At 35.9% G+C, this 26,852-nt stretch overlaps 1 protein-coding gene across 1 annotated transcript in view; it reads right to left on the bottom strand.

Annotated features, from left to right (window-relative positions):
- Positions 1–26,852, bottom strand: part of dor (vacuolar protein sorting-associated protein 18 dor) — a 184,034-nt gene that overhangs the window by 110,442 nt on the left and 46,740 nt on the right. The window contains 5 exon segments of the mRNA XM_081731640.1: positions 11,172–11,286; positions 13,070–13,182; positions 19,495–19,611; positions 24,367–24,588; positions 25,942–26,063. Of these exon segments, the coding sequence (XP_081587766.1) occupies positions 11,172–11,286; positions 13,070–13,182; positions 19,495–19,611; positions 24,367–24,588; positions 25,942–26,063 (689 nt within the window).

Here is a 26,852-nt window from a genome sequence, read left to right as displayed (position 1 = left end):
ATTTTTTCTAAAGGAAGCTATTACCAACACCAAGATTTTCCAGTTTAATTATAACGCCCAAATCCAACGCTAAGAAACGTTTTATTTCTCTGCACAGTGTGTACCTACGTCTTCGTTAATATAAAAGCCTTGTTAGGCCGTTCTTCATTTCAATATAACGTAATATGTTCGGCGCCTTTGTCTTTGGTATAGATAGTATAGTAAATATGCGCTGAAACGGCAATAAATATTTTGAATTGCGGAAGAAGTTGTATCATTTCCTACGCTGTTTGCCGTCTAAAACTACATGGAGTGAAATCGCTGTCGGGTTGTTAAGACAATTGTAATAGTTCAGCCACCTATTTTAAGCCTCTTGGAGGGTAAGGAGCCGCAAGGAGTGGAATTCATCGTACTCTTGGATCAGTGATCCCTGAATTACGTTCTCCTTTGTGAAATAAATATCAGTGTATTTAAGTGATTCCAAGTTGAGAATAACGCTTCTTTCACATTGAGGCGGCAATTTGCCGTCGCCGCTCGCGGTAGTTTGCCGCGTGAGAAGTGTACCCTTTCATATTACGTGGCGCTTTGCCGCGAATAAAAAATATGCGAGCAGGGTTGCTGTACAACTGAACAGTGTTGCGACAGTCCTATCTCTGAAGCGGGCTGAAAAATAGTACCAAATTGGAACAAAAAGGACTGAATTCATTATTTTATACCAGTGTAATACATAGCTCTATAACACGAAACTAAAAGAGGTGAAGTTCTACAACACTTCCACCCCCACCCCCCTCTTCCAAGAGTACAAATCAAGAAAGTACTCTTTTTTAAAAACATCCAAATAGGAGTAACCCAAACAACCGTGGAAGTAGATGAAACTTTTATTGCACGTAGGAAGTTTAACACAGGAGAAAATTAAAAGAAAAAACAGTTATCATTTTCGGTATGTATTGTAAGGAAATCAAACGCGCCTTTATTTCAAAGTGACCCATAAAACGAATAGGTATTATGGCTATATACACTGAGAAAAATCCATTCTCCGGACAGCGTTATATTGTACAAACATACGGAATCCTCTTGCTTACTACAGAAATCAGTATGGAGCATACGTTATCCATATGCTACATACGCACTGCCCTTTGAAGTTACATCATGCCGTTGCAGGATGCCTGACATCTAACAATTTTCCGCATATCACATGCATATACTTATGTTACATTCCTCAGCTATATGTTATATACGTCCATTTGTATGTGAGATCCTGACCGCCTATATTGTTTCATATGGAAAGCACGTATAGATGGAACACTTACAGAAAGTATTATAAAACATGCGTTTTCAGTTACACTTCTGCTGTACGTTGTCCAAAAACTACAGGAATTACACATGTAACCTAGTTTTTTAAGTACGCCACCTACAATTTTTTTTCTCAGTGTATGAAAAAATATAAAACTAGAAACAAATCAATCATCGAGTTTGTGTGTAAATAGTACGTTATAATAAAATATTAAATATAAATTATTGTTCCTTTTTCTTGCTCATTTCACGCACAAAGGAGAATAATAGAATGTAAGAAACATATAAGGTAAGTAAACTGACATTTGTTAAAAAAAAAAGAAAAAGAAAAAAAAAAGAAACAAGTAAAACCGGTCCAGGTACGACGGATGAGAATTCCAAGCTGGTTACCCCGCGTCACTAACGGGTGTCCGCGGTCCGTCGTACAGGTTCCTAGAACCTTCCCTGAAAGATATCAAAAGAAAGAGATGTAGGGAAAGTCTTACTGGCACTTTTGAAAATGTGACAAGTATTTGTTAAATGGCGCTGAATTGGGTAGAATAGTACCAACTTTTCCACAAAACGAACTGAAAATGTCAGCGTGGTACTAACGGGCCGATGAATGACAAAAAGGGCTGAATTTGGTACAATTGTACCAAGTGTGGCAACAGTGCAACTGAAGAAATAAAACCTTGTGACTCTGGTCGTGTCGTGGTGGTTGCAATGGAGAGACGCAAAAAGTGTCCTTTACTCGCCTTGTTAAGACAGACAGAAAGCAAGCAAGAAAACAAACAAACAAACAAACAAACAAAAAAAAGACATATGGGTTCACCTTTTTCAGAGAAGTGGTATCTTGAAGGAGCTTTTTCTATACTGTTTCCACAATTGATAAACTTGAGCAAAATAGCGGCCAGGTTCTGAATATTTAAAATACCATCCCGATATTCACCTGTTTTGACTAGGAAAACCAGGATAAAGTCTTTTCAGAATAGTCGGTGGTTGGGGTCTATCCCAGAATCCCAAGTCAACACTCAGCCACTGAGCCCAAGGCTGGTCTGTAGGTATTATTATTATTATTATTATTATTATTATTATTATTATTATTATTATTATTATTATTATTATTATTATTATTATTATAGTATTTCGGGTTTATTCGTTTGTTTTAGTCGTTCCGACTTTTGACTCAAGTCTCTTTAAAGCACTGCTCTAGTCCATGAATTCAAGGGACTATTCAAGGAATTACACACATAGAAGTGTTAAGATAGTTAAAAAATATATAAAATACCGTATATTTATCAAATATCGCATAATCAATTCTCTCTTACTTTGCTAAGGTACATTACAGTATTATTACTAAAATCCGGATTACGAATTTTTATGTAACAAAATATATATAGCAAAACAGTACATAAATATATAGCAAAAGACTATAAAATATGTAATATTGTTGAAATATTTGATAGTATATATTTCAATTTTGGAGCACCAGAAATTTATAGAATTACAAGCTCATTTGCCCAGCGCTGCCCGCACTATATCCCAATTTTCTCTTACATAGAAAAAAAAATGTATTGACTTGGACTCTTTTTAATCAACGACCTATAGATTCGACACTTCGGTAGTATCAGTCATTTTCGATTATTTTTACATGTCATCTTTTCCCATATATTGTATGTAACAAGTTTGGTTAAAATAAAAGCACTCCGGGTGTCCTAAGCTAGAACATAACCACATACACAAACACACTTTACACACACACCATATATATATATATATATATATATATATATATATATATATACGTAAAACACACACATCTATATTATCGCAACCACTCTCAACTCTTTCCTGGCAACACTTGCTACTTCCCCCAACACTCAAGCGGCAGATCGCCGCCTATATGTAAAGAGCTCCATTGCTTGTAATTTCTCGGTTGGCTATACGCGGCAATCTGCCGCGCCGCTTTCTAGCAGGGAGAGGCGGCTGTTTTTCCTCGCCACGTAAATTTGCGGCGACCGCCGCGCATATATGTAAGGCTCCATTGCTTGCAGTGTCTTTCTACCCTGCGCGGCAATTCGCCGCCGCCGCGCGCGCCAGTTTGCCGCCAAATGAGAAAGGGCTGTAACTGCGGAAGGACATTATAAAAGCGATAAAATATTAAGTGTTTTGATCACCCATAATCTTAATATTGCACTTATTGCGCGCAACTGTTTATATTATATTTTCATATGTAGTGTTCTGGGTATACACAATAAATATTCAGTATCCAGGTAACGTATTCGTATTTCTTTTATATAGTTGCTGACATTTCATGCACCTTCTACATCGTTGCATGTACGACATTTACCGGTTTGGAGAGAAAAGAATATTAGTATTTCCATATTTAAGATTCATATCGACAGATTTTTTTCTCTCGATTTTTTTTCATACGAGTATTAAAGTATTTAATTGTCGCACCACTCAGGATATTCTTTGCATTTTTCACTTTTAATATACTAGGTTCCCGAACAGAGATTACCTTCACCAACGTATGTAATATTTACTACTCCTCCGGACCAGGTCATAATTTGAAGATTACCAGAAATACCTGATTTCGACACTTATTCAGTATTCTTTTTCTAAGGACTAGAAGTAGTAAACAATTACAAACTGTTGTCTTCGCAGTGGTTTTTCAGCTTCCCTAAGATGTGAAAGTACAAAAGGACAGATCTAGACTATAGGGTGTGACGCAGGGCTTTTCACTTGAGTTCCTTCTGTGTGTATGCTGTGTGTCCTAGCGTTGACATGTAACAGAATGACACCACGAGAAAGTTTATCGGGACTTTTCAATCTGATAAACCGCCACCTGAGCTTCGTTAACGTTTCACAACTGCTAAGTATTGACTGTAGCTCCATGCCCCAGGAATTCGACGAGGAGCGGTCCCTGCGATCAACGAAGAGCCAAAGAATTATTTTTCCTGCACTAGTGAGGAAGATCTAGAACTTTTTTTTGGTGGAGGGAATGTGCTTTCACTGAAGACTGCCATTTCGCCTCGGCGCTCCACTGGTAACAACTGCTGTGAGAAAGCTGTCCCCAACGTCGTTGTAATGCTGCAGCGAATACAGAGATATACCCATGCGAAAGGCCTCTTGTTCTGGTGTTAACAAATTCCGAACTCACTGCGCTAACACTTCACGTAATTTCAATGAGTCCATAAGGATTACGTGAACTGTACCATGGCTAGGCCCCGTTGATACACAAATATTATTTATTTATTTAATTCAACACATCCATTTCGCTTTTTTGTCATCAAAAACGTATTTTTAGTAAATTTTATGAACATGATTAGATCCTTTTTCAAGGTGAAATTTACAACCTAATATTCAACACGTATTAATAAAACACGCAGTGATCAAAGCAATGAATTATTAAAAATACTTGTGTTGTGCCTGCATTGTATAATCGCTTTCTTCAGACACATTGCAGACAAGGTGCTTAATAAAAACGATGGTGCATTGCCGAAACAATTACACAAATGCTTTCAAATAATTTAGTACTTTTATTAGTTTATACATGTGGAATATATCAAAAACTATAACGAACAATTTACAAACCTAATATTCAACCGAGAATTTTTCATCTTAGCATATAGAATAAGGATCATAAATTATGTGTCCTAATGCTTTTGGACTATAAGACAAAAGTTTAAAACGTAAGTATAGTACGATAGAAACATTCAAATTTTCAATATGTTTACATGTTTGAAACAATGGAAAGAAAAAATATTATTTATTTATTTACTTATTTCATGAAAGTGCTTTCTACACCCGGGTTACGTACTTTTTTTCTCCCGGATAAATGTTAAGTATGTAATCGATTTTATTATTATTATTATTTATTGTTCAATTCTGTGATGATATTCTAATTTTTTCTTCATTTAAAACAACACGGTCAAGTAATATTCTTTTAACATATGCCATCAAATCGAATTACTACTTCCCCCTACCCTTCCCCGCATACAAGGATGTCGGGCGGACAATGTAAGACGTAAAGGGCGGTGTGGTCTTTATTCCATTCTGCTCAAACTTTCTCAGTAGTTATATAAGCTTAAAAAGGTTTTGGTGGTATGGATTGGAATTACAAACATGCGATGTGCGCATTATCTGTTACGCGCAAAATGTCGAGACGATTGTCCAGCTCCAACCAAATCTTGTGAAGCGTAACCGATATAATGGGGTTTATAGCTGCACTATTGCGTTCCTGAAGATCATTCAAGCTTCTGAGTAGTGCAAGTACATAGACCAGGCCTACCAGATCTTCAAGAACACATTAATGTAGCTATAAACTCCACTATATCGGTTACGCTTCACAAAATTTGGCTGGAGCTGGATTATCGTCTCGATAGTTTCCGCGTAACAGATAACGTGCACATTGCGTGTTTGTAATTCCAATTAACACCACTAACAACTTTTTGAGTTTATGTAACTACTGCGAAACTTTGAGCAGAATAGTACTTCTGGTATTAAAGTTATACCGTTTTCAAATCAGGGACTGTTTTTGTGCTCCTCTGTATTTCTTAATACACACATAAAATGCACCATTAAATCGAGGAATCACAAATACGTTCTATTTATCTATAAGTGTCACAAAGATATATATATGCCATTCTATGCATACTTTTTTTTTTATTGTTGGTGAATGCAGTTTAAAAGCCATGTAGATTTTTCAATAGAACATTTCGCTCGGTTGTAAATCACACTTTAAGATAGCACGGTTTGAAAGAGAGCTTATTTTCATGTGTATCTCAAACACTTAAACAGTTTAAATATTACAATTTAAATTTCGCTCGTAGGCTGTATCTTGAAGCTCAGTACAGGAGCTAGTACATCACAAACGAACAAAAAGGCCAGTACAATTGTTATTCCAACTTCATACGAATCTTTTGTTTGTAATCTATAGTTATTAGAGCAAAGTTGTTCTTACAGTTCTGTCGTCATAATTTTCTAACAAAGGCCTTCAAATAGAAACTGCTTGATTTCCATCAATACCACGGAAACTATATTAAGCATACCTTATGTAAAGGTGTATGGTCATAGTCTTTCAGTTAAAATATTCATTCACCCATGATAGTCCACCCTTTCACCATCAGTTGTGTTTTATGTGACTACAGAACTCTGGACGATTGTCCGGCAACGCATTTTCAACAAAATGCAGGCATACAAGGACTATTGTATTGCATTCCTATTAGGAAGCTTAGCAGAGGCCGGAAGCTGTTATCATCTTACGGGATAAAATGCAATTTCAAAAGTCCAAAGACAAACCAGTCCGTCGGGATTTTTCACTGGGATATCGGTGAAGAAAACAGAACGAATCCCGGTCATAGATTCCATATGTCTGTAGAATGTGTAACCGCTTTCCGGATCTGGCCACCTGTTGTCCCACCAACGAGTACTTTCAAATCTGTTTATATAACCTGGTGACGGTTATAAATGCTAGGGATGATTGACTGTGTGATGGAATTTTTTGTCCTGCTGAAGTCCCTCTCGGTTGGTCTTTACTACATATAGTGTGGGATTTAGATGTAAATATCCCACAAAATATGTTTCTAATAATATGCATCACTAATTTTCACGTTCTTGGCAACGCAACGCTCCCTTGTATTGAAATGCACCAATAACCATGAAACAAGTGGATACTTCCGGTGACCAACAAACGAAATTGTTCTGATCTTTCGCCTCGACACTTCTGTACGTAATTGCTCGAACCTTTCCACACACAGTAAGATAATTTTATGCCTTGCCTACGATGACTACAAATTTCCACTGATCTCCCATCAGATGCTACTCGTACAGCTTTCTGAAATTAATTTTTCATAGAATGACATGGCTGGCTTTCAACGCAAGAACAGTCGCCTTTATGAACCACCTTGAGAAGTACCTTTCGCGAATGACAAATGGTGAACAGTTGGTTAAAATACATGGAATCGGGTGACATAGCACTCTATGTCAACCATTACAACTTCAATGTCTATTCCGCATAACACCGGTAGCATCAGTTTCACTGAAATCCGTTTCAAATGTGGCTTATTCAGTGATACAGTCCGGGGCGCGGTCGTATCATCGAGGTGCGGCGTTCATAGTGGAGCGCCCAACAGCAAATTTGTGTTCGTGGTATTGTTTAACTATACTGAAGCAACTAAAGTGTGCATCGGAAAGTGCTGCAATGTAGTCTTCCTAGAATCGAGTCATTATCAACGCCATTCGATGATGTTAATACGACTACGTTGTTAACAGACATATTAGATACTACTCTAACAGTGATGCAATTTTAACGTTTGTGCTAGATCTGCGCCGTTGAGTACACTTTACATTTTGCCTATATTGAAGTCTATCACCCACTATAATCATAAAGTATGGATATTATTATAACTGCCGCACTGCAAAAATAAGGAGTCAATGCGTATATTTCTCTAAGTAAGTAAATTCTTCTTCATTGCATACTAATTAATTGTGTGTTAGCCACACTTATATTCTTTTTCCCTAAATAAGTTATTGTTGTTACAAGGAAGTGTCTCACTGACTCATTCTAGCTGGAAAAAATCCGTGTAATTACATAATGAAATCGTTGAAACCTTCCGACCTTGTTGGGATCGAGTCCACACTGAACTAAAAGCAGTTTCGTCTGGGGTTCTCACCCGAAATCATCACCGATGTAACAAAATCCACGGTGACTATAATTTATCTTCGATATTATTTCAGGATTCAACGACTTCGTTTGTCATCGAGCACTGAAAAACAGGAAGTGATACTGATGAATTTACGTAACACAAGATATGTTTTCCTCTAGCAGAATATATTTAGTTGAAGGTATTTCAAAACAAGCTGCACAGCACTTATTATTACAAAGAACAATTCAAAACACAGAACTGATTATTTACATTTGTTCAATACAAAGGCCGTTCAATAAATTTTGCATATATATATCCCACACACATATAAATTTTGCATATATATGATATATATGCACCTATGGCGAAAAGTGCATAGTTTCAGAGCTAAGACTGTCCAAAATCGCAAAAGAGCCTAATTTCAAGAGGCACTATTTCGAAATTCGAGAGACTGTGGATGGTGGTCCTTATCAGCATAAAGGAAGTCACGCATACGCAATCCAAAAATGCATATTTCATTAATCTTCAATGGGTGTATATGGGATTATTCCCTGTAGGGTGAAATTCCCAGACATGCCATAAACTGAATTTGAGATAAGCTATGATTTTATGATTGGTCCAAAGTAGATAAACGATAAGCATTGATAGCAGTGAACACGGAATCCTTTGGCGCGATGTCGGAAGTATTAAGGATCGTCAGCAGCACTGTTTCTCGTACTCGGGAAAACGCATGGTGCGATTTTTTCTATCACGCTTATAAGTGAAGAAAACGTGAACTATATCGTGACGAAATACATATCATCACACGTTATTCCGAACACAAAGAAACATAGGGCTGCCGGTTTCTAACACTTCTGCCTTCCCTCCGAAGCACTGGATGTCCATTATTGTCAAGGTTTACTTCCGGCCTACTTTGGACCCTTCTTGAAATCACGGTATATCTGAAAACTCAAAACATATCTGAGAATTACACCCTGTAGGGAATACCCTCTATACCTATTGACAATTGATGAAATATGCACTTTTGGATTATATATGCGTGGCTTCCTTTACACTGATAAGAACCACCATCCACAGTTTCTGGAATTCGAAATAGGGCATATTGAAATTTGGCTTTTTCATGATTTTGGACAGCCCTAGCTCTGAAACTATGCACTTTTCGTCATATGTCCATATGAACTGTTTCTCTTATTTTGATGTGAGGAATCACCTCTTACAGTTTGTCGGCATAGTTCATTAACACCCTATATATATATTAATTGCAAAATGATGGCGAAATTTTAGGTGAACATACTTTGATCCTTTGGCTTCAAAACGGTAATAAATGTGGTTTCATATTGTTCGAAGGTAAACTACAATGGTCACTGACAACGGTTCGTAATGGAATTCCTTTTCAAAACCGCTGATGAGTCAGCCATATCAATTCATAGAAAGTTGTTTCCAGTTTATGGAGATCACACATTGGACCGCGCCAGTATCCAACGTTGGATGCAGCGGTTTAAAAACCTAGACTTTTCAAATCAGGCTAGAAAATTATAGCCTTCATATTCTCGGATCAATGTGGTGTCATTTCGTAGACTTCTGAGAACATGGCTCCACAATTGACAAGGAGCGTTACTGTTTGTCCCAGATAAGGTACGACGTGCTCTCTACATCAACAAACCGGCGCTTCAAGGTAAGGTCATCAAATTCCATCATAACAATAGCACAGCCATGATGACACAGCAGAAAATCATGAAAATAGGATGGGAAATCGTCCTTCAGTCTCCTTATTGTTCTGACTTGGCTCCTTGGGATTTCTTCCTGTTTGATCGTCTGAAGCTCCCCTGCGAAGAAAAATACTCAACACTGACAAGGTCCTCATTTGTTGGTGTAAAAGGCAGTCACTGGATTTTATCAAAGTGTATTCAAGGCATAGAATGGACGTTGGACAAGATGTGCCACAGCAGACGAAAACTACATTGAGTGACACAGTCTTATCCCAGAAGATCAAAGTATGTTCACCTACAATTTCATCATCATATTGCAACTAATAACAACATTATGATCATCTGTGCAAACTTATTATGGAACGCCCCTTGTATTAATCAAAAACCGTACAGTATATGCAATTTCAGGCATTTTGTTTATATCCTAAGACTTTTCCTCTAAGTCTGTGCGTATGTAAATAATTTTCAGTGTATATACTAAATTTTGTGATAAATGAATTCTTTTCACGAATTTTAACAACCAGTTCTGTATTTTGAAGTACCATTTCTGATAATAGTGTTGGCAGAAAGTGTCACGGTACAGTACACATGCTGTATAACGTAAGATTTGTAGTCTGTGGTTGTATAAAACAAGTGGTTGCTAAGAAAAACAAGACGGATTGAAAATTCTGAATATATGTCGTAAGGATAAAGACTGGGAACATTATAAGTATATAAATTGGGAAAGGTTCAGAGATTATTGTCTAAAGATACGAATTAACGGAAGAATAAGTGTTTTTATTACTGGTGCAGTACGATTCTAGATATTTTAAGATAATTATGCTTAAACCTACTAACATTATCCAAATCCTCTTAGAAAATAATCTTTATATTTTTAAAGTTTAACAAATAGCTCTTGGCAAACTTGTTTTAAAACATCGTTTGGTCAACACTCTGTTAAAGGAAGCCATGTCTTGTTTCTTTTGAGTTTATCGACACCTTCTCCTGTTCTTTTGGCGTTCAACTGACGTACAGAGCACTGGGCTCTTAAAATAATATCGAAGATAAATAATACAGGCAGAACAACAGACAGTACACAGTTTACTAGAAGATTTACAAGACACACTCCTTATTGCGTAACTGTTTATATGTTTCTTTTCAGGAAGAGAGAAAGTGTCTTCTATCTTACTGAAAGATCTAAATTTAGCTTCAGATTTAATGAAGTAATAATAGTAATAAAAAGAATGTTTATGGCATGAAAAGGCTGAAGACCAATTACTCCACAGAACAGCCGAATTTTGCTCAAGACTGCTATCGCACATATCAGAAAGAAATATACAGTCCGCAGCAAAAATCCTGCAACATGAGCATATAAGTTTATTCTGAAACTACGCCTAACAGCCCAGGGAATCAACATAACGTCTGAAGAAACCTCGACGTTCTCCCCTGCACACTTATTTTGGAACAAAAAACTTCGTCGTTTCACAATAAACTTACATGGTTATGTTGCAGGTTTTTTGCAGCGGACTGTACAACACACCTACAAATTATTCTGATGCAAGTAATATGATTTGAGATTCACTTACCTTCTGAGGAATGTCTTTAAAGCCTCGATTTCCCACACTTGAAGGAACTTCAACGTAACCTCCTCAAAAGATGACTGAGTCTCCGCATAATGAAGGGCACTCTTTTCATATCTGGAAAGGAAAATGAAAAGATACTTACATGATATAGTTCATTATAGACACACAGGAAACATATACGGAACCTACAAAGATGACGTCTGTAATGGTTTGCTATATAGCGTTCATTGTTATTAGTATGGCTATCAAAAAAGATTTATCAAATTATTTAAAAATAATGGTATGTTTGGTTCATACATATTGATATGTGATACACATGGATGATATGTGATGCTTCATACATTGGTGTAACCACAAAGAACATCAATACTAGAGTAAAAGCATACATAAGAGATTCCAAGCATCAGAATTTGGGTGCTTCTGAAGCGAATCCTGATCCTTGGCAAACTTTTATCTGCAGCGTTGACGCTATATGCTAGTTAGTCCACTAATTTCCGATACATATTAGAACACAGAGCTAGACGGCGTAAGTACTGAATTAAAAAAAAAATCACAATATATTTTATATAATTTTTGTATTTATTCATAGAACAATATACAGCATTTTAATTTTTGTATTTATTTATACAGAACAACTTATAGCATCTTAATTTTTGCAATTATTTACATAGAACAACTTATAGCACCTTAATTTTTGTATTTATTTATACAACAACTTACAGCACCTCATTTCTTCTATTTATTCACAGAACAATACATTGTGTAGCATTTTCATTTATGTATTTATTTGTAGAACTTATAACACCTGAATTGTTATTTGATTAACTTGATTTTTAGTTTAGCGTTCCTCTCAGCAGCGACTCTGTATGAGACGTGGACATACAGGTTAATGTTGAATCCGAACCACATGAGCTCCCGCCGGGAATCGAACCCGAGTCTCCCACGCCAAAGGTGCGTACTTCACCCCTTAGCCACAAGGGAGTTCAACTTTTGTATTTATTATGAACTGAACAACTTATAGCACCTATCACCAAGTACATAAAATACGTTCAAAAGTTATATGATACGTGGAGGAAATAACAGTTTCCTCACATCAATTACTCTGTACATGCGAAATCAAAGGTATTCGATGAAATTCTAAGAGTGAAAAAATCAAGAGTAGACAAGAAATCGATTCTCAATCTGTCATGTTTTTTCATCTTTTGAATTTCATTGAATACGTTGAATAGGCTTTGTTTAAACATATTTATTTACTTGGAGACAAGCATGTAGTGTCGAAAATAATCCAACAGTGCCTCTCAAAACATTGGACTATTGGACGTGCTAGAACTATAGAAGTTGAAATGTAATATTCTTATCACTGATTTTCAGTGTCAGTTCAGTGAATTATTGCTACGAAAATGTAAATGATGCTTAAACAGTGATTTGAGTCCCATGGTAAAACTCTCAAGTACACAAAGGGTTAAATTCGTTCTCCCTCATTTAAGGAAATGAGGCGAAGTGTTTGTGTTCAGAGTAGCACTTATTGCATTGCACTGTGTTCCAACTACTTTCCGCCAACAATTTTCTATCGTTCGTACTGGAAAGTTTTCATTTGACAAGATCAATTATGCAATCGCCTTTATGATATTGTTTCTCACTCAATTCATATAAATTATAAAAATATAGTAGTACAATGCTCTGTTACCACGACGATACACTCTTGTTCTTGTGATTCCATAAACACACCAAATAGTTATGTGTGATACCAAATACGTTCGAGAGCTCACTCGTGTCTCAATAGCTTGTGTTCACCTTAAAATAATAATAATAAACGAAGTTAGCTGAAGCCTATAATAATAATACTAATAATAATACTAATACTAATAAAAATAATAATAATAATACATGAACTTACTCTTTATTATTGAAATACATCTCTGCCTGTTTAATGAGCACCTGGTCCATATGAGCCGGATTATCTCGACAATAGTGTTTGGCCAGTTCAAATTTTCCTTTCTCAACATATATCTAAAAGAAGACAAGAATTTACATAAATAAAAAAGACCGAAAGGCATATATAATACAATATTTAAAGCAAGGAAAAATAATTATTTGAATTGAAATTTTAAGACATTCTCGTAAACATACGGTTCGACAATTAGAAAAAGAGATTTTTTTTTCTTCTGTGAAGTTTTGGCAGAAAGTTTTGCATAGTGCCGATAGATACACTTGTGGAGATTTTCTTCAGCTCGACCGGTCGCCAGTGTGGTGTAATGACGTGACTAGACCAGTGTTGTGATATCATCATTTCAACAATGAAGCGAACAGTGAAGTTCAAGTCCTTCGCACGCTTAGGGATAACTTCAAAGGAAACATCCGGGAAGCTGAAAGGAGTTTATGGCGACAATTACCTTTCTCACTGCAATGTTTTTGAGTGGTATAAGAGTTCAGTCCTGGTAGGGAATATGTGGAAGACGATGAGCGCGCATATCTAATCAGATCTATCAAAACAACTGAAATGATTGACAAAATTCGGGATATCATTTTGAATGATTGAAATGCAAGTCTCTGAATAAAATCATACCTCATGGGGGTGAATAAGAAAACTGTTCAACAAATAATAAAGGAGAATTTAAAGAAACGGAAGCTGTGGACGCTCGTCAAAAACACGGCAACGAGAAAGACCGCAGCAATAAGAAAAAATAATCAGTCTCGTTGCCGCACTATGTGTACTGGCAATGGACGCAAAATGTGTGTGTATATACAGGGTGTTAATGAACATACCGACAAACTGTAAGAGGTGATTCCTCACATCAAAATAAGAGAAAAAGTTCCTATGGACCTATGGCGAAAAGAGCATAGTTTCTGAGCTAGGGCTGACGCGAAAAAACTAAATTTCAATACGCCTTATTTCGGATTCCAGATTTTTGTGTCTCCAGAGTGGTTTTAGATATCAAATTGCTATAAATGGCTTAATAACGTTCATGTTCATTAAACACCATGTACGTAATCAGATGTGATACTTATCTAAACATTTTTTTTTTCGAAACAATATATTTTCAATTCCTTGTACCGTTGTTTCTCCTTGTTCGAAATACGTCGTATGATGATCGTAGTACTCGACATTAAAGTACTTTGAATGCGTATAACACCGTCCATCTCACTGAACGTTATTAGTGCTGTGGAACCCTACAAAATTTGGCTGTTCTTTGAAGTTTCTGATACTATAACGTCCTTATTTACAACACTGCATGACAAGTGTGGCATCGTAAGTTTTCATTTTACATGTAGACTTGAAGTAACTTGATGTGGTGCCATTAAAAAATAAATAAATAAATAATACAACTTTTTGTCGGGTTGGTAATGCTGTTAACCATGTGGTGTCAGAGGGTATGCCAAAGAATGTCTTCTTTCCGATATTTGCATGGTACAGAATTTTAGCATTTTTGTCTATTAGTTTAAAAGTTAGAAGTGCGTATCAATATAAATGGTCCATCCTATATATATTGCAGTAGTATCAAAGATGGTTGTATGAATACACGTTTGCCATAACATTTCACTAACTTTTAACTTTTCATATTATTTTGATTTTTCATATCAATGATGTTAGCGTTCTTTTTCAGCACCGACGTTATATGAACTATGGGCCTACCGTACTATTTAAGGTGGAATCCGAACCACTGCAAGGTGCTAAAAAGGGTATGGGTAGATAAGTATAGTGAAATGGCACCAGATGAATTTTGAGACGACAAGTGGGTGGTATATAGGTACCCCAAGATACATTAATCCCTCACGTGTCAAACCTCAACTCTCATGGTTCAAGAGAAATAGCGCAAATTCGGGAAAGTGGAATTAATTTATTTCTCAAGAATGGCTCGATCGATTTTGTTCAAACTTGGATGTATGTATAGATGTATACAAGGGTTTGGGTACAAAACCTCGCGGAACAAAACCTCGCCTCCCAAAACCTCGCGGCCCAAAATCTCGCCGGGCCAAAAGATCGCCTGGCCAAAACCTCGCCTGGCCAAAGCCTCGCCACCCAAAACCTCGCCTTGCCAAAACCTCGCGCCCCAAAATATCGCCATACCCAAAATCTCGCCTGACCAAAACCTCGTTGTAATGATCTCGCGACACAGAATCTCGCCTGGTCTAAATTAAGCGAGACGTACTGTCGCCTGGGAAGAAATGTCGTCACGATAAAACCTCTTCACGACGATTTCTTCAATATAGAATGTTCTATATATTACTATATGTATATATTTAGTAATAAAACATAATTACATTAAAATAATGGCAAGAAAAATTCTAATGCATGCTTGCGGGCCGCGGTGGCTCAGTGGTAGAGCGTTCACCTCTGGTGCTTGGGGTCCAGGGTTCGATCCCAGCCCCCGCCAAGTGAACTTTGTGGTGGGCAAACACCGTGTGCGTGGGTTTTCTCGGGGTTCTCCCGTTTCCTCCCACTTTCTTCATTCCACCATTTCATTCATTACTCATCATCACCGTCTCCTATAGCCTAACCTGCATAACCGTAGGACGTAAAACTCAAAGATTTCATTTTTTTCTAATGCATGCTTTGGAAATCTGTAATATATAAAAATTAAATGACTATGTTTGTTACATTATACCTCTTGAGCCATCCTACCGATCTCAATCAAATTTTCAACATAGACAAGGTTCGAGCCTAGGATGTCTTTTATAATTTCACTTTGTCGGCACAACAAAAGGGAGGGGGAGTGGGAGATATATATATATTTTGGCCCACGAGATTTTGGCCACGCGATGTTTTGGGTGGCGAGGTTTTGGCCCGGCGAGATTTTGGGCGGCGAAATTTTGGCAACGCGAGGTTTTGGCCGGCGAGATTTTGTCCCGCGAGGTTTTGGGCGGTGAGGTTTTGGCCACGCGAGGTTTTGTGCGGCGAGGTTTTGGCCGCGCGAGGTTTCGGCCCGGCGAGATTTTGTCCCGCGAGGTTTTGGGCGGCGAGGTTTTGGCCACACGAGATTTTGAGCGGCGAGGTTTTGGCCACGCGAGATTTTGGGCGGCGAGGTTTTGGCCGGCGAGATTTTGAGCGGCGATGTTTCGGCCGTAAGATTTTGTCCGTATCCCGTATACAAGGGCTTTGTCTGAAAAAATTAACAGCTTCCCCCGACTACTCCCCCCTCAAAAAATTCCATTCAATATTTTGAGCCCTTTTGACCTATGATGGTCTACGAGCACAATTATGAAAAAAATAATTTTAGATGTCGCTTTAACCCTACAATCACATATAGTTTTTTTCCAAAATTGTATCACAGGTACGCCATGGTCAAAATTAACCAAAACCAACCATACCACACCTATAAAGGAGTAATAGCAAAACGAATAGCTATTGACGTAGCTTTAGCATATTTACTACATGAATGAGTGAGAAATCACACTTGAAATGCCAAACTCACTGAGGCCCCATTGGATGGCCTTTGGCGTCCCCATTCCTATTTTGAGATATAGGAAACTGTTAATATTTAACAATTTATTTGGGAATGAACACTTTTATCACTTTAAAACAAACACGAAACAGTAAACCTTTATTGTTGTGTGAATTTGTCGCGAGAAAAGAAATACTAACAGTCAGAAGCATCTGTTGCGATTTTATCTTTGGAGGAAGGGGGGGGGGGGGCAAGACCCTCCATCTACATAAAAATTGTATGTTTTATATTAGTAAATTAGTAGCCAATGGATTAAAATATAGACCCTGTAAAATTTATATTGAGGACAAAAGTTATGAAGTTCCTATGCCTATATTTAAAGGCAAAAAATCACAATTGTACACTGCAGAAGCAAATAATACAGGTTTGCTACAAGAATTCGTTGGGCAGTTGAAGCTACCCATGGAATGCTGAAAGAAAAGTATCGTCTGTTGGATGAAATATTTGACAATGAAACGACAGCTAGTATTGGTCCGTATGATAGCATTGCTAGTTCTCTACACAATAAATTCTCCATACATGTGACACCATATGAAAACCACTCTGCAATCACCGCAATTATGAAATCTGCGAAAACTTCAGGAAACGAAACCACCTTTGCGGCCTTTGTTGAAGAGAAGAAATTGCGAAAAAGAAAACTTTCGTTGACATCTATTTCTGCACAAGATCTTGAGGATTTTCCTCGAATGACCGAAAAATATTTCAAAGGATTGTTTTGTGGATCCTTCCAATATAAACAGGCAATATGTTATTTGGCTGAAATGTTGGATGAAAAAGGTAATATGCAGTATGTTAAAGACAACAAGATATTGAAAACGACAGTACATTCAAGACATAGCAAAGCAAGACATACAAATGCTTCATCTAAAACCGAATACAGAATTTTACAAAAGTGTCATTAGGTATTGTTGCGACTGTACAAATGGTTTGCGAACAGTTGGCTCTTGCTCCTATTTTGCAACCATTATTTATTACCTGAGCTATGGGAGATATTTGTCGAGGATCCCAAAACCAGCACAAATATTGAGGAAAATATTCGATCACGACAACAAAGCTACATCAATAGCTGTTCGTTTTGTATTTACCCCCTTATAGGTATATGATATGATTGGTTTTGGCTAATTTTGACCATGGCCTACCTGTGATACAATTTTGGAAAAACTATATGATTGTAGGGTTAAAGCGATATCTAAAATTATTTTTTTCATAATTGTGCTCGTAGACCATCATAGGTCAAAAGGGCTCAAAATATTGAATCATTTTTTTTGAGGGGGGAATAGTCGGGGGGAGGTGTTATTTTTTTCAAAGCCCTTGTATACATCTATACATACATCCAAGTTTGAACAAAATCGATCGAGCCATTCTTGAGAAATAAATTAATCCCACTTTCCCGATTTTGCGCCATTTCTCTTGAACCAATGAGAGTTTAGGTTTGAAACGTGAGGGATTAATGTATCTTGGGGGTGCCTATATACCACCCACTTGTCGTCCCATGATTCATCTGGGGCCATTTAACTATACTTATCCACCCACGCTTTTTCAAGGCTCTCCCATTGGCAATCAAATTCTGGACCCAGTACACCAAAGGCGCACGCGCTAGCAACTAGACCAGTGGGGAGGGTCCAGGGCGTGGTGCTGACGAGAGCTATATACTGCTTTCTGCATGAACACAGTATATTTCATTTCAGACTAGAAGTAACTACAACCAAAGTTATTGTCACGTTAGATAAGGGACATCAAGAGTGAAAAAAAAAAAAAAAAAAAAAAAAATACTGTAAACACGATTGAAATTCAAATAAAGATAATTCCAAAGACTTCCCTGCCCTTGTAAGAATTTCAACGGTGTTTCAAATCTTGAATCAGTCGATTTGCTTTCTAAATGATTTGAGAGATCTGAAGTAGGTGAAGTGAACAGTCAAGTGCATATTCTACACTGTTTCCACTTTACTAGAAACTCAGAGTTTCGTCAATACCAGGACCAACAGTGTCTATCTCTAAAAAGCGCAAGAACTTCTGATAAATAGTTTATAAAGTCTGAAGTGGAAGAAAGATATGCTGTTTTCTTAGAGGAATATGACTAAATTTTGCAGATTGACGGAAGACATTGTATTAAGATTGCTTCCCTTTATTCCATGGGATAAAGGCATGGATGTTTTTTTTTTTTTTTTTTTTTTCTGTACTTGGCTCTTTTCCACCAATAAATATATATGATTTCAAGTTTGCATATAGAGAAAAGTAAGTACTTTTGTATTATTTCAATTCAATACCAATAAAGTACAATTTATTTTATAAATGTAACGAAAATATGTAGAAAAAAATAAAAATGTGCCAAAATAAACCATGAGGTATGCTACAATACTAACATATAGATATAAGATATTTCTAGACGATATCAATAAGATTGTAGAAATAAGTAAATAAATATGCATAAATGGTCTAAGAACAGTTTTGAAAAGCGCACCCGAAAAATATACTGAAGGCGGCCAATGTTTCATTAGGGCAACTTGCAGGACAGTAACTTCCAGGACAGTACTGATATTCTATTTCAGCCTCTCCGAGTTCCCTCGTGGCTAGCGTACGCGCCTGTGGCGCGGGAGACCCAGGTTCGATTCTTGGCGGGAGTTCATGTGTCTCGGATTCCATGTTAATCAGTAGGTCTATGTCTCATATAGCCTCGCTGCTGAAAGGGACGCTAAACTCAAAATTCAATCTAATCTTCTTCAGTCTCAAATATACGTCCAAACATACGACATTCTCAAAACCTCAAATCACGTTAAGATCATAATTTGTCCACTACAAAAAAATAGCTCACCATCTCTTATTCATATAATGACTGCTGTTGTATATTATGTACTTGGATAAATCATGGGAGAATTACCTGCCAAACATTTCTATCTTCTTTAATCACTTTGTATTTGTACACAGCTCTTTCTGAGAATACCCAAATTGTTCCTTTCACAGGATCTTTGGTTACACTGACTAGTTTACCGTAAACCTGCAACAGAAAAAACAATAATAATTCTGCTTAAGTATAAAGTTGGTTGTTAATTTTAGAAATACAAAATAACCTATATTTCTTTTGAACCAGACAATCCTACAATGTGAGTGACCTAAATAATTCACCTCTTTAGCCCCTCTTAAAATAACTCATATACTGAACTTCCTGATATGAAAAATCTGAAAATTAATATATTTCAATTTCTCTGTCTTTTATTTTCCTTTTCAAACACCAAAATTAATTTAATGTTGTTTTAAAATAAAATTAACATAAATTTTTCATTTGGGGAGAGAAAAATTAGATAGGAAGCCCACATTACAACATCCTCTTACTATTTTCAGATGTTTCCGTATGATATACAACACGACATCATTTTTAAAATTTTAAAAACGTAAAATAAATCAGTAAATAAAACCAAAAGATAAAAATCGTTTCAGACATTGATTTTAGTTGCATCAAATCTCAAGTTAAGATATCAATAAGAGTGCACGTTTTTCGTAATTTTTTACTATACAGATAGTGCACAAAATAGTCTGCAACTAGGGGTTTCGTTTACTAGTGCAGTGTTAGGCCAATTTTAATCTGAAACACAGTTTGAATTATAGTAAGAATAGACTTGTACAAAGCCTGAATTGTAATTGAAGAAATTTGAAACCATTGTTCATCAGCAGAGCCTCAGTTCACATAGAGATAATGCGGATGGAATCGACACCGAATCCAGTTTTCCAAAATAACCAGAAGATGCTTTAGGGACTGAGCAGGCAAAAGAAGTGGTGAACTTCGTTGGCGTGTTCTGTTACCACATTTGAACAAGGCTAGAGGTATGGATGGGGCATTATCATCATAAAATATAGTATCGTAGTCCGGAAATATACATCTATTGGATGGACATAATTACTCAGGATTGCCTGATACGCTTCTGCTGTGACTAGACCTTGTAATGTGACAAAGAGGACCTTTGGAATATCATGACATGACATCCCAGATCATGAGCTAATATCATGCTTGAGACTGTCTGTATTGCATGCTTGACACAGTGCTAGCCATACAAGCATACGTCCAGTGATGGGGAAGAGGATAAAGGTCAATGCATACGACCAAATAACATTTCCTGTCCTCCTATTTCCAAGTTTTGTGGTCACTGCACTATTGTGGACTGTACTTTACACGTCGCTTTTGAGCGATCTGGTTTGCCACTCGTGACTTGGAAGACAGAAAACGTATCATTTGGAATAACATGATGACCATGAATATAGCTTGTCTCACTTTTTTGGTTGACATGACACTGGAATGTTCAGGTGTTCTTTCACTTCAATCACTTTGGCAGGCATTGTCTCATCTATGCCCACTGATCGCTTCAATGCCCACCGATTATTGCAACTTAGCTTAACACTTTCAGCCCCAACCCTGTTTGAGTAAATTTCACCCCGGGACCAGACTACAGTTTGCTATGAACATTGTCAGCCAATGTGTATCTATTTGATACACGTGGTCCATCAGTAGAACCTCACTGTGTATCAAAAAGATACACATGGGGCTGAAAGTGTTAAAGCTTCGTTTTTGTCTTTCTAATGTGCTTAGTAGACTCTGTTCCATCATGCCTATGCATTATGTCATAGTTTAGGATACAATGGCTCTTGTTATGCCAAATAAAGTCGCGGTTTCGGTAACAGATGACCCGGTTAGAGGGGTAACAACAATTACATCTGACAAATTGTTCACTCAACACATCAGTACAATGTCTACTGTTGTTCTACCTCTCATTACTGTTCGTCTGCAGCTCTATTATTTGCAACAAAACATAATAAGTTCAAATGACGCAGAGTTTCAGTGTGCTCAGATACAGTGAAAATATGGGACACTTTTACTAGATGTTTCCACTATTTTGTCTGCCATTTGTACATTTCCATGCCAGAAATGAATATTTTCAGGTTCATATAAATATTATAATGCATGTATTAAATAAATTAAAACACGCACATTTCAACACTAACAATAAAAACTAAAGAATATATTAAAAACTTTTTCACCTCTATAATATTCTTTTTCAGCACCGAAGCTTTATAATGTGTGGATTTATAGCTTAAAGTGGGATCAGAACCACACCAGCTCTCACTATAAACCAAACTCGGTTCAATATGCATATGTTAATTATATAATCATTAAGGACCTCTACGATAGAGTTTTTACTTGACACTGCTGTTTCTATAAGATATGATATTTTGCTTCTACCAAAATGCGAATGCGCGGGTGATATTACAGTAAATTCGCTTGTGAATTACTATGACTAAGGGTCAGTCTTCTTCTTAGTAATGGTGCACACTTTATTATTATTATTATTATTATTATTATTATTATTATTATTATTATTATTATTATTATTATTCTACAAAATATAACTTAAAATGTAAAATGACCGTAATGAACGGTTATAGTACTAGTTTCGTAATCGGAAGGACTCAGGTTTGAACCCCGCTGCAGGTCAATCTTACTGGGAGTTTCTTCAGTTTCATAGCCGAACGTTGGGCTGAAATTACTGATACAGTTCAATACACACGCTCTAACCAAACTTCTCGCTAAAGCTGTCAGTCTTTCATTGTTACTCTTTCCAATATAAAAATACAATAATGAAATGTTGAAATATAAATACATAATAAACTAATTAACAAAGCAGATATGTTAACTAAACAATATTCTTCCTCTTTCCCTAATATGTTTTTCTGTTCTTAATTTAACAGCTTCGATATTAAGACTATTCATGGCTTTGGATTAATTGTTTTAACAAAAGAGACACTGACCAAAGCTTAAAACTTTACTTTATTTTAAATTATAATTTGTAACTACTGGGAGCCACTAGAGAAGGAGTTGAAGGAGATTTGTGAAAGCATAAGAGAAGGACAAGAATCGTGCAGAGTGAAGAACACAGAAGAAGCCAAGGAATTGTTAAGAAGAGTGGATCTTATTGGAGGCAGAAAACTTATGTTTAGTCTTGATGTTAAGGCTATGTTCCCGAGCCTTAGTAGAGAAGCAATAATAAGTGTCATAGAGGAAGAAATGGGTAGTAAAAGTATAAAAGGATGGACAAAAGAGAAAGTAGTTAAGGCTCTGAAGTTAATATGGGAAAACAGTTATTGTATAATCGGTGAGAAAGTGGTAAAAATAAGAAAAGGAATCAGTATAGGTTTGAGGCTGAGCCTAGTACTGGCAGAAATAATTATGAACAAATGGGAGAAAAAGGTGAAAGAAGAAGGGTGTAAGAACTTGATCATATTTTGTAGGTATGTGGATGACTGTCTAGGCTTGTGGAAAGGGACTAGGAGACAATTAGAGAACTTCAAAGATAGTGTGGAAGATAAAGAAAAAGGCATAAGCTTGGAAATGGAGTTGGAAGAAAATGGAAGAATAAACTTTTTAGACATGACCATAATAAAACACGGAGAAGGCCTGGTTACGAGGTGGTACCAGAAAGAGTGCTCAGCGGGAGTGTACTGCCATGAGAGGAGCGACGTGGATAGGAGTACAAAGAGAAATTTCATAACAAATATGATAAGAAGAATAGAAATGATGGAGGACGAAGAGGAAGGAAGGAAGGAGAGCATACAGAAATTCTACAGACAGTTAGAGAAGAACGGTTACAGCAAGAAAGAGTTAGAGAAGGAAGAAGAACGCAGGAAGAGGAAGAGAGGGAGAAAGAAGAATGAAGAGGATGAGAGTGGAAAATGGCATGGCATAGAAAGTATGGGAGAAGAAACGGAGAAACTGAAGAATTTATTGAAGAAAGGAGGGGTCAGAACTTATAGAAAGAGTGGAGAAACTTTATTAAGATCAATAAAGAAGAAGAATAGAAAAGGAACTAAAAAGATTAATGAAGAGGAAGAAGGGGTCATTTACAGGGTATGGTGTGAGGACTGCGAAAGGATAAAACAACATGAAGATGATGTTAGGAAGAAAAAAGATACCAATGCCATATACAAACATGTTAAGGAGACGAATCACGCAATTAATTGGGATAAGACGGAAGTATTGGAGATGGAGAAAAGAATGATAATAAGGAAGTGGAAAGAAGCGGATTGGATAAAGAAGGTAGGAAGAGATAAACTGATGAACTGGACAGGGGGCTTACCAATTAATGAATCATGGCAAGGAAGTTTGAATAACATAGAGAAAAATAAATAAATAAATAAATAAAAAAAATTTAAAAAAAATAAAAAAATAAAAATAAAAATAAAAGGCCCTTATAAGAACCAAAAATAAAGGAAGTGATGAATTGGAAAGTGAACACGAAGACTTATAGGATGGGCTGAAGGCCTCGGTAAATAAGAAAAATAAATAAATAAATAAATAAATAAAAATAAAAAAGTACAACAATGACTCTATGACTGTTAAAAGAATTTAAAAATTTTTATAACAATGAATATACATAAGACGGTTAAAGAATTTAAACTCTGTTATAACAACATTTATATATATGTCTGTATTTTCATTAATTTCGATCGTGTCTGAAGAAGGATATGCTAGATATCCGAAACAGTTACAAATTATAATTTAAAATAAAGTAAAGTTTTAAGCTTTGGTCAGTGTCTCTTTTGTTAAAAGCTTCGATATGTATGGATAAAAATAATGTGGGTAATATGAGTATTACACAAAGTTGATTATAATTTCTGTTACATGCAAAATTGATGTAATTGGTTCCCTATAAGTATAACTCAGTCATGCAGCAAATGTTTTAATATTTTTAGATATCGCACAAACCTCATTATAATAATCCTCAAAGATGAGTTCTTCGTTCAGAAGACTGATACCCTTGACATGATCGCTATATAAAAGCAATGCGTGAAATTTCGTTAGAACAAACGTTATTGGAGGTGGACTAGTAGACGGACTATAAGCGCTTGATTCATTGTTTTTCGGGTACTGTAGCAATTGGTAGTCTTTTATAACAGCATCCACGCCAGCCTTTCCAGAAGGATCAATCTGCAATGACAAGAAATAAAGGCAATGATAGTTTTAGCGATTATACAAGTGAAACGAGCGACTTGAACTAACCAAAAACTTGCCATCCAAGTGTGCTATTGTAGCATATTATAAATACAATGAAAAGGTTTTATTCATCAAATATGATAAATTATAAAGTTAATCTGATAACTGTTTCGACAACTGATATCATCTTTGTCAAGCCTAGAAGTGTGATATCTCTCTTTTACATTCTCGGTGTATTCTTATGCATTGTAAACTTTCAGAACCTATCTTTTATGAAAATCCTACAGAATACAAAGTATTGATGCCAAACTAACACTCTAAATTAGAAAGGACTAGAAAATGGATTTATGAACATATTTACAAACTACACTTGTTAGTAGAGTACAATGTATGTTTGCACGTTGCTTTCGTGGCAGTGACTATTGCCATCACATACTTCGGTGATAAGACAGTGACAAAACACTACGTACAATTTTGGTAAGCAGTATCCAAAAAATCACTGATTACTGTTTTAAAAAATCAAATTTATTGAGTTATTAATTTCTTTTGGTAATTTAAATGTCCGTGTGTAGATTTGCAGACCTTTTTCACTAACCTCTTCAGATCGTAATTTTTGCCTTTGTAATTCATTTCTATTTACATTGCTGTGGAAACTGTTACTATTAACTTTTGACCATTATAGATAATTGTTAATGTAAATAATCCTAAATGGTGCAGATGAACTATATTGTTACTACCTTGAGTTTATCAACAGTGAAAGATGAAAAATGGAGTTTGTGGATAGTTATGACAAACCACAAGCAGCACCAGCAGCAATAACAACAACAATAACTATAATGATAATAATAATAATAATAATAATAATAATAATAATAATAATAATAATAATAATAATAATAATAATAATAATAATAATAATAATAATAATAATAATAAAGTCTATTTAATACATCACATTATTCACAAGCAAAAGATTAGCACTCTTTACAGGTCTAAGGTGGGCATCGTTTAGCATATCAGCTGCACCATTTAGGAAAGTTCTGAGTAACATTAAATACAGTTTCAGAGTAGTTCCGTGGAAATTCCAATATTTAAGAATGCAATTTATATTATTGATATTATTGAGGTGTTTGCATGTATTTTTACCAACTTCAGAAAAAGGAGATTCTCAATTCGACCCGTTTTTATATATTGTACATATACTTCAAAAATACTCAGCTACGGAAGTCGAAAAAATTTAGAACACTTTAATCAAGACAGGGTTCCACACGTATGTGTTGGAACATTAACACCTAAAAATAGTGAATCCATAAGCTGAGAAATGAATACGATTAATATTGGTCTTACCGTTCCAAAGAAAATTCCTGGCTCAGTAAGCCAAGCCAATGTTTCAGGTAATCCTCTCGGGTTTTGGTAATAGAATTGCAACTTTGAATACTTCAAGGAACTAATAATTTCTTGATACGGTTCTACGGAATAGCAAAGAAAACATAATAAACATTATTAATAAAACATATGCTATAAATATACATATTATGTTAGAAAGCCATCGCTAATTAATTAATAAGGAAACTTTTTATTAAATACAACACCTTAATCAATCCATATTTGATTTACAAACTAGCGAACCTTACGAGTTTCCACCCTATTCTTTCAGAATCAATTGACACTCATAAAAAATATTAGACTTATCAATTTTCTTCTTGGAGATGACCTACGAAACTATTAAAGTTCAATCCTACACATTCGTACATCCTTCGGAAGCAACATGGTACTTAAAAATTTCAATGGTAATATCTATTACGTAACATATTTTGCTTTTCTCTTTCGAAAATTATTACTTAGATTAATTTCTTTATATTGATGAGTACTTTCTAAGAAATTGTGCTTTCAATGTTTTATTCAAGAGTCAATTAACTTCGCAAAGGAGCTCAAAGTGGCATCTCCTTTTAAGAAAAACGTCAAGTGTTAAATTCAACAATGTATTATTATTTACTTGTCTATTTAATTAATTAATTTAGCAGTTTAAATAAATGAGATATAAACTTTGAACTATTACAGCACAATTTCTCAAAGCGTAGTTGCTTTATTTCACAGAAAGGGGCTTGGTCGTTGCAGGAGAGGTACGATGAATTAAGACACTATTAGTTTGAAATTTTCAAGCACGCTGGATAAAGGTATTTTAAGTCATTTGTAAGTTCACCTAATAACTTTCTTTTATATTAAAGTTTTATCCCGCCTCTTACTTGCGGAGATGT

This window comes from Thermobia domestica, chromosome 11, assembly GCF_964235325.1.
Source record: "Thermobia domestica chromosome 11, izTheDome1.hap1.1, whole genome shotgun sequence".
NCBI classification, from domain to species: Eukaryota; Metazoa; Arthropoda; class Insecta; order Zygentoma; family Lepismatidae; genus Thermobia; species Thermobia domestica.
This window is presented reverse-complemented; position numbering and strand designations above follow the sequence as displayed.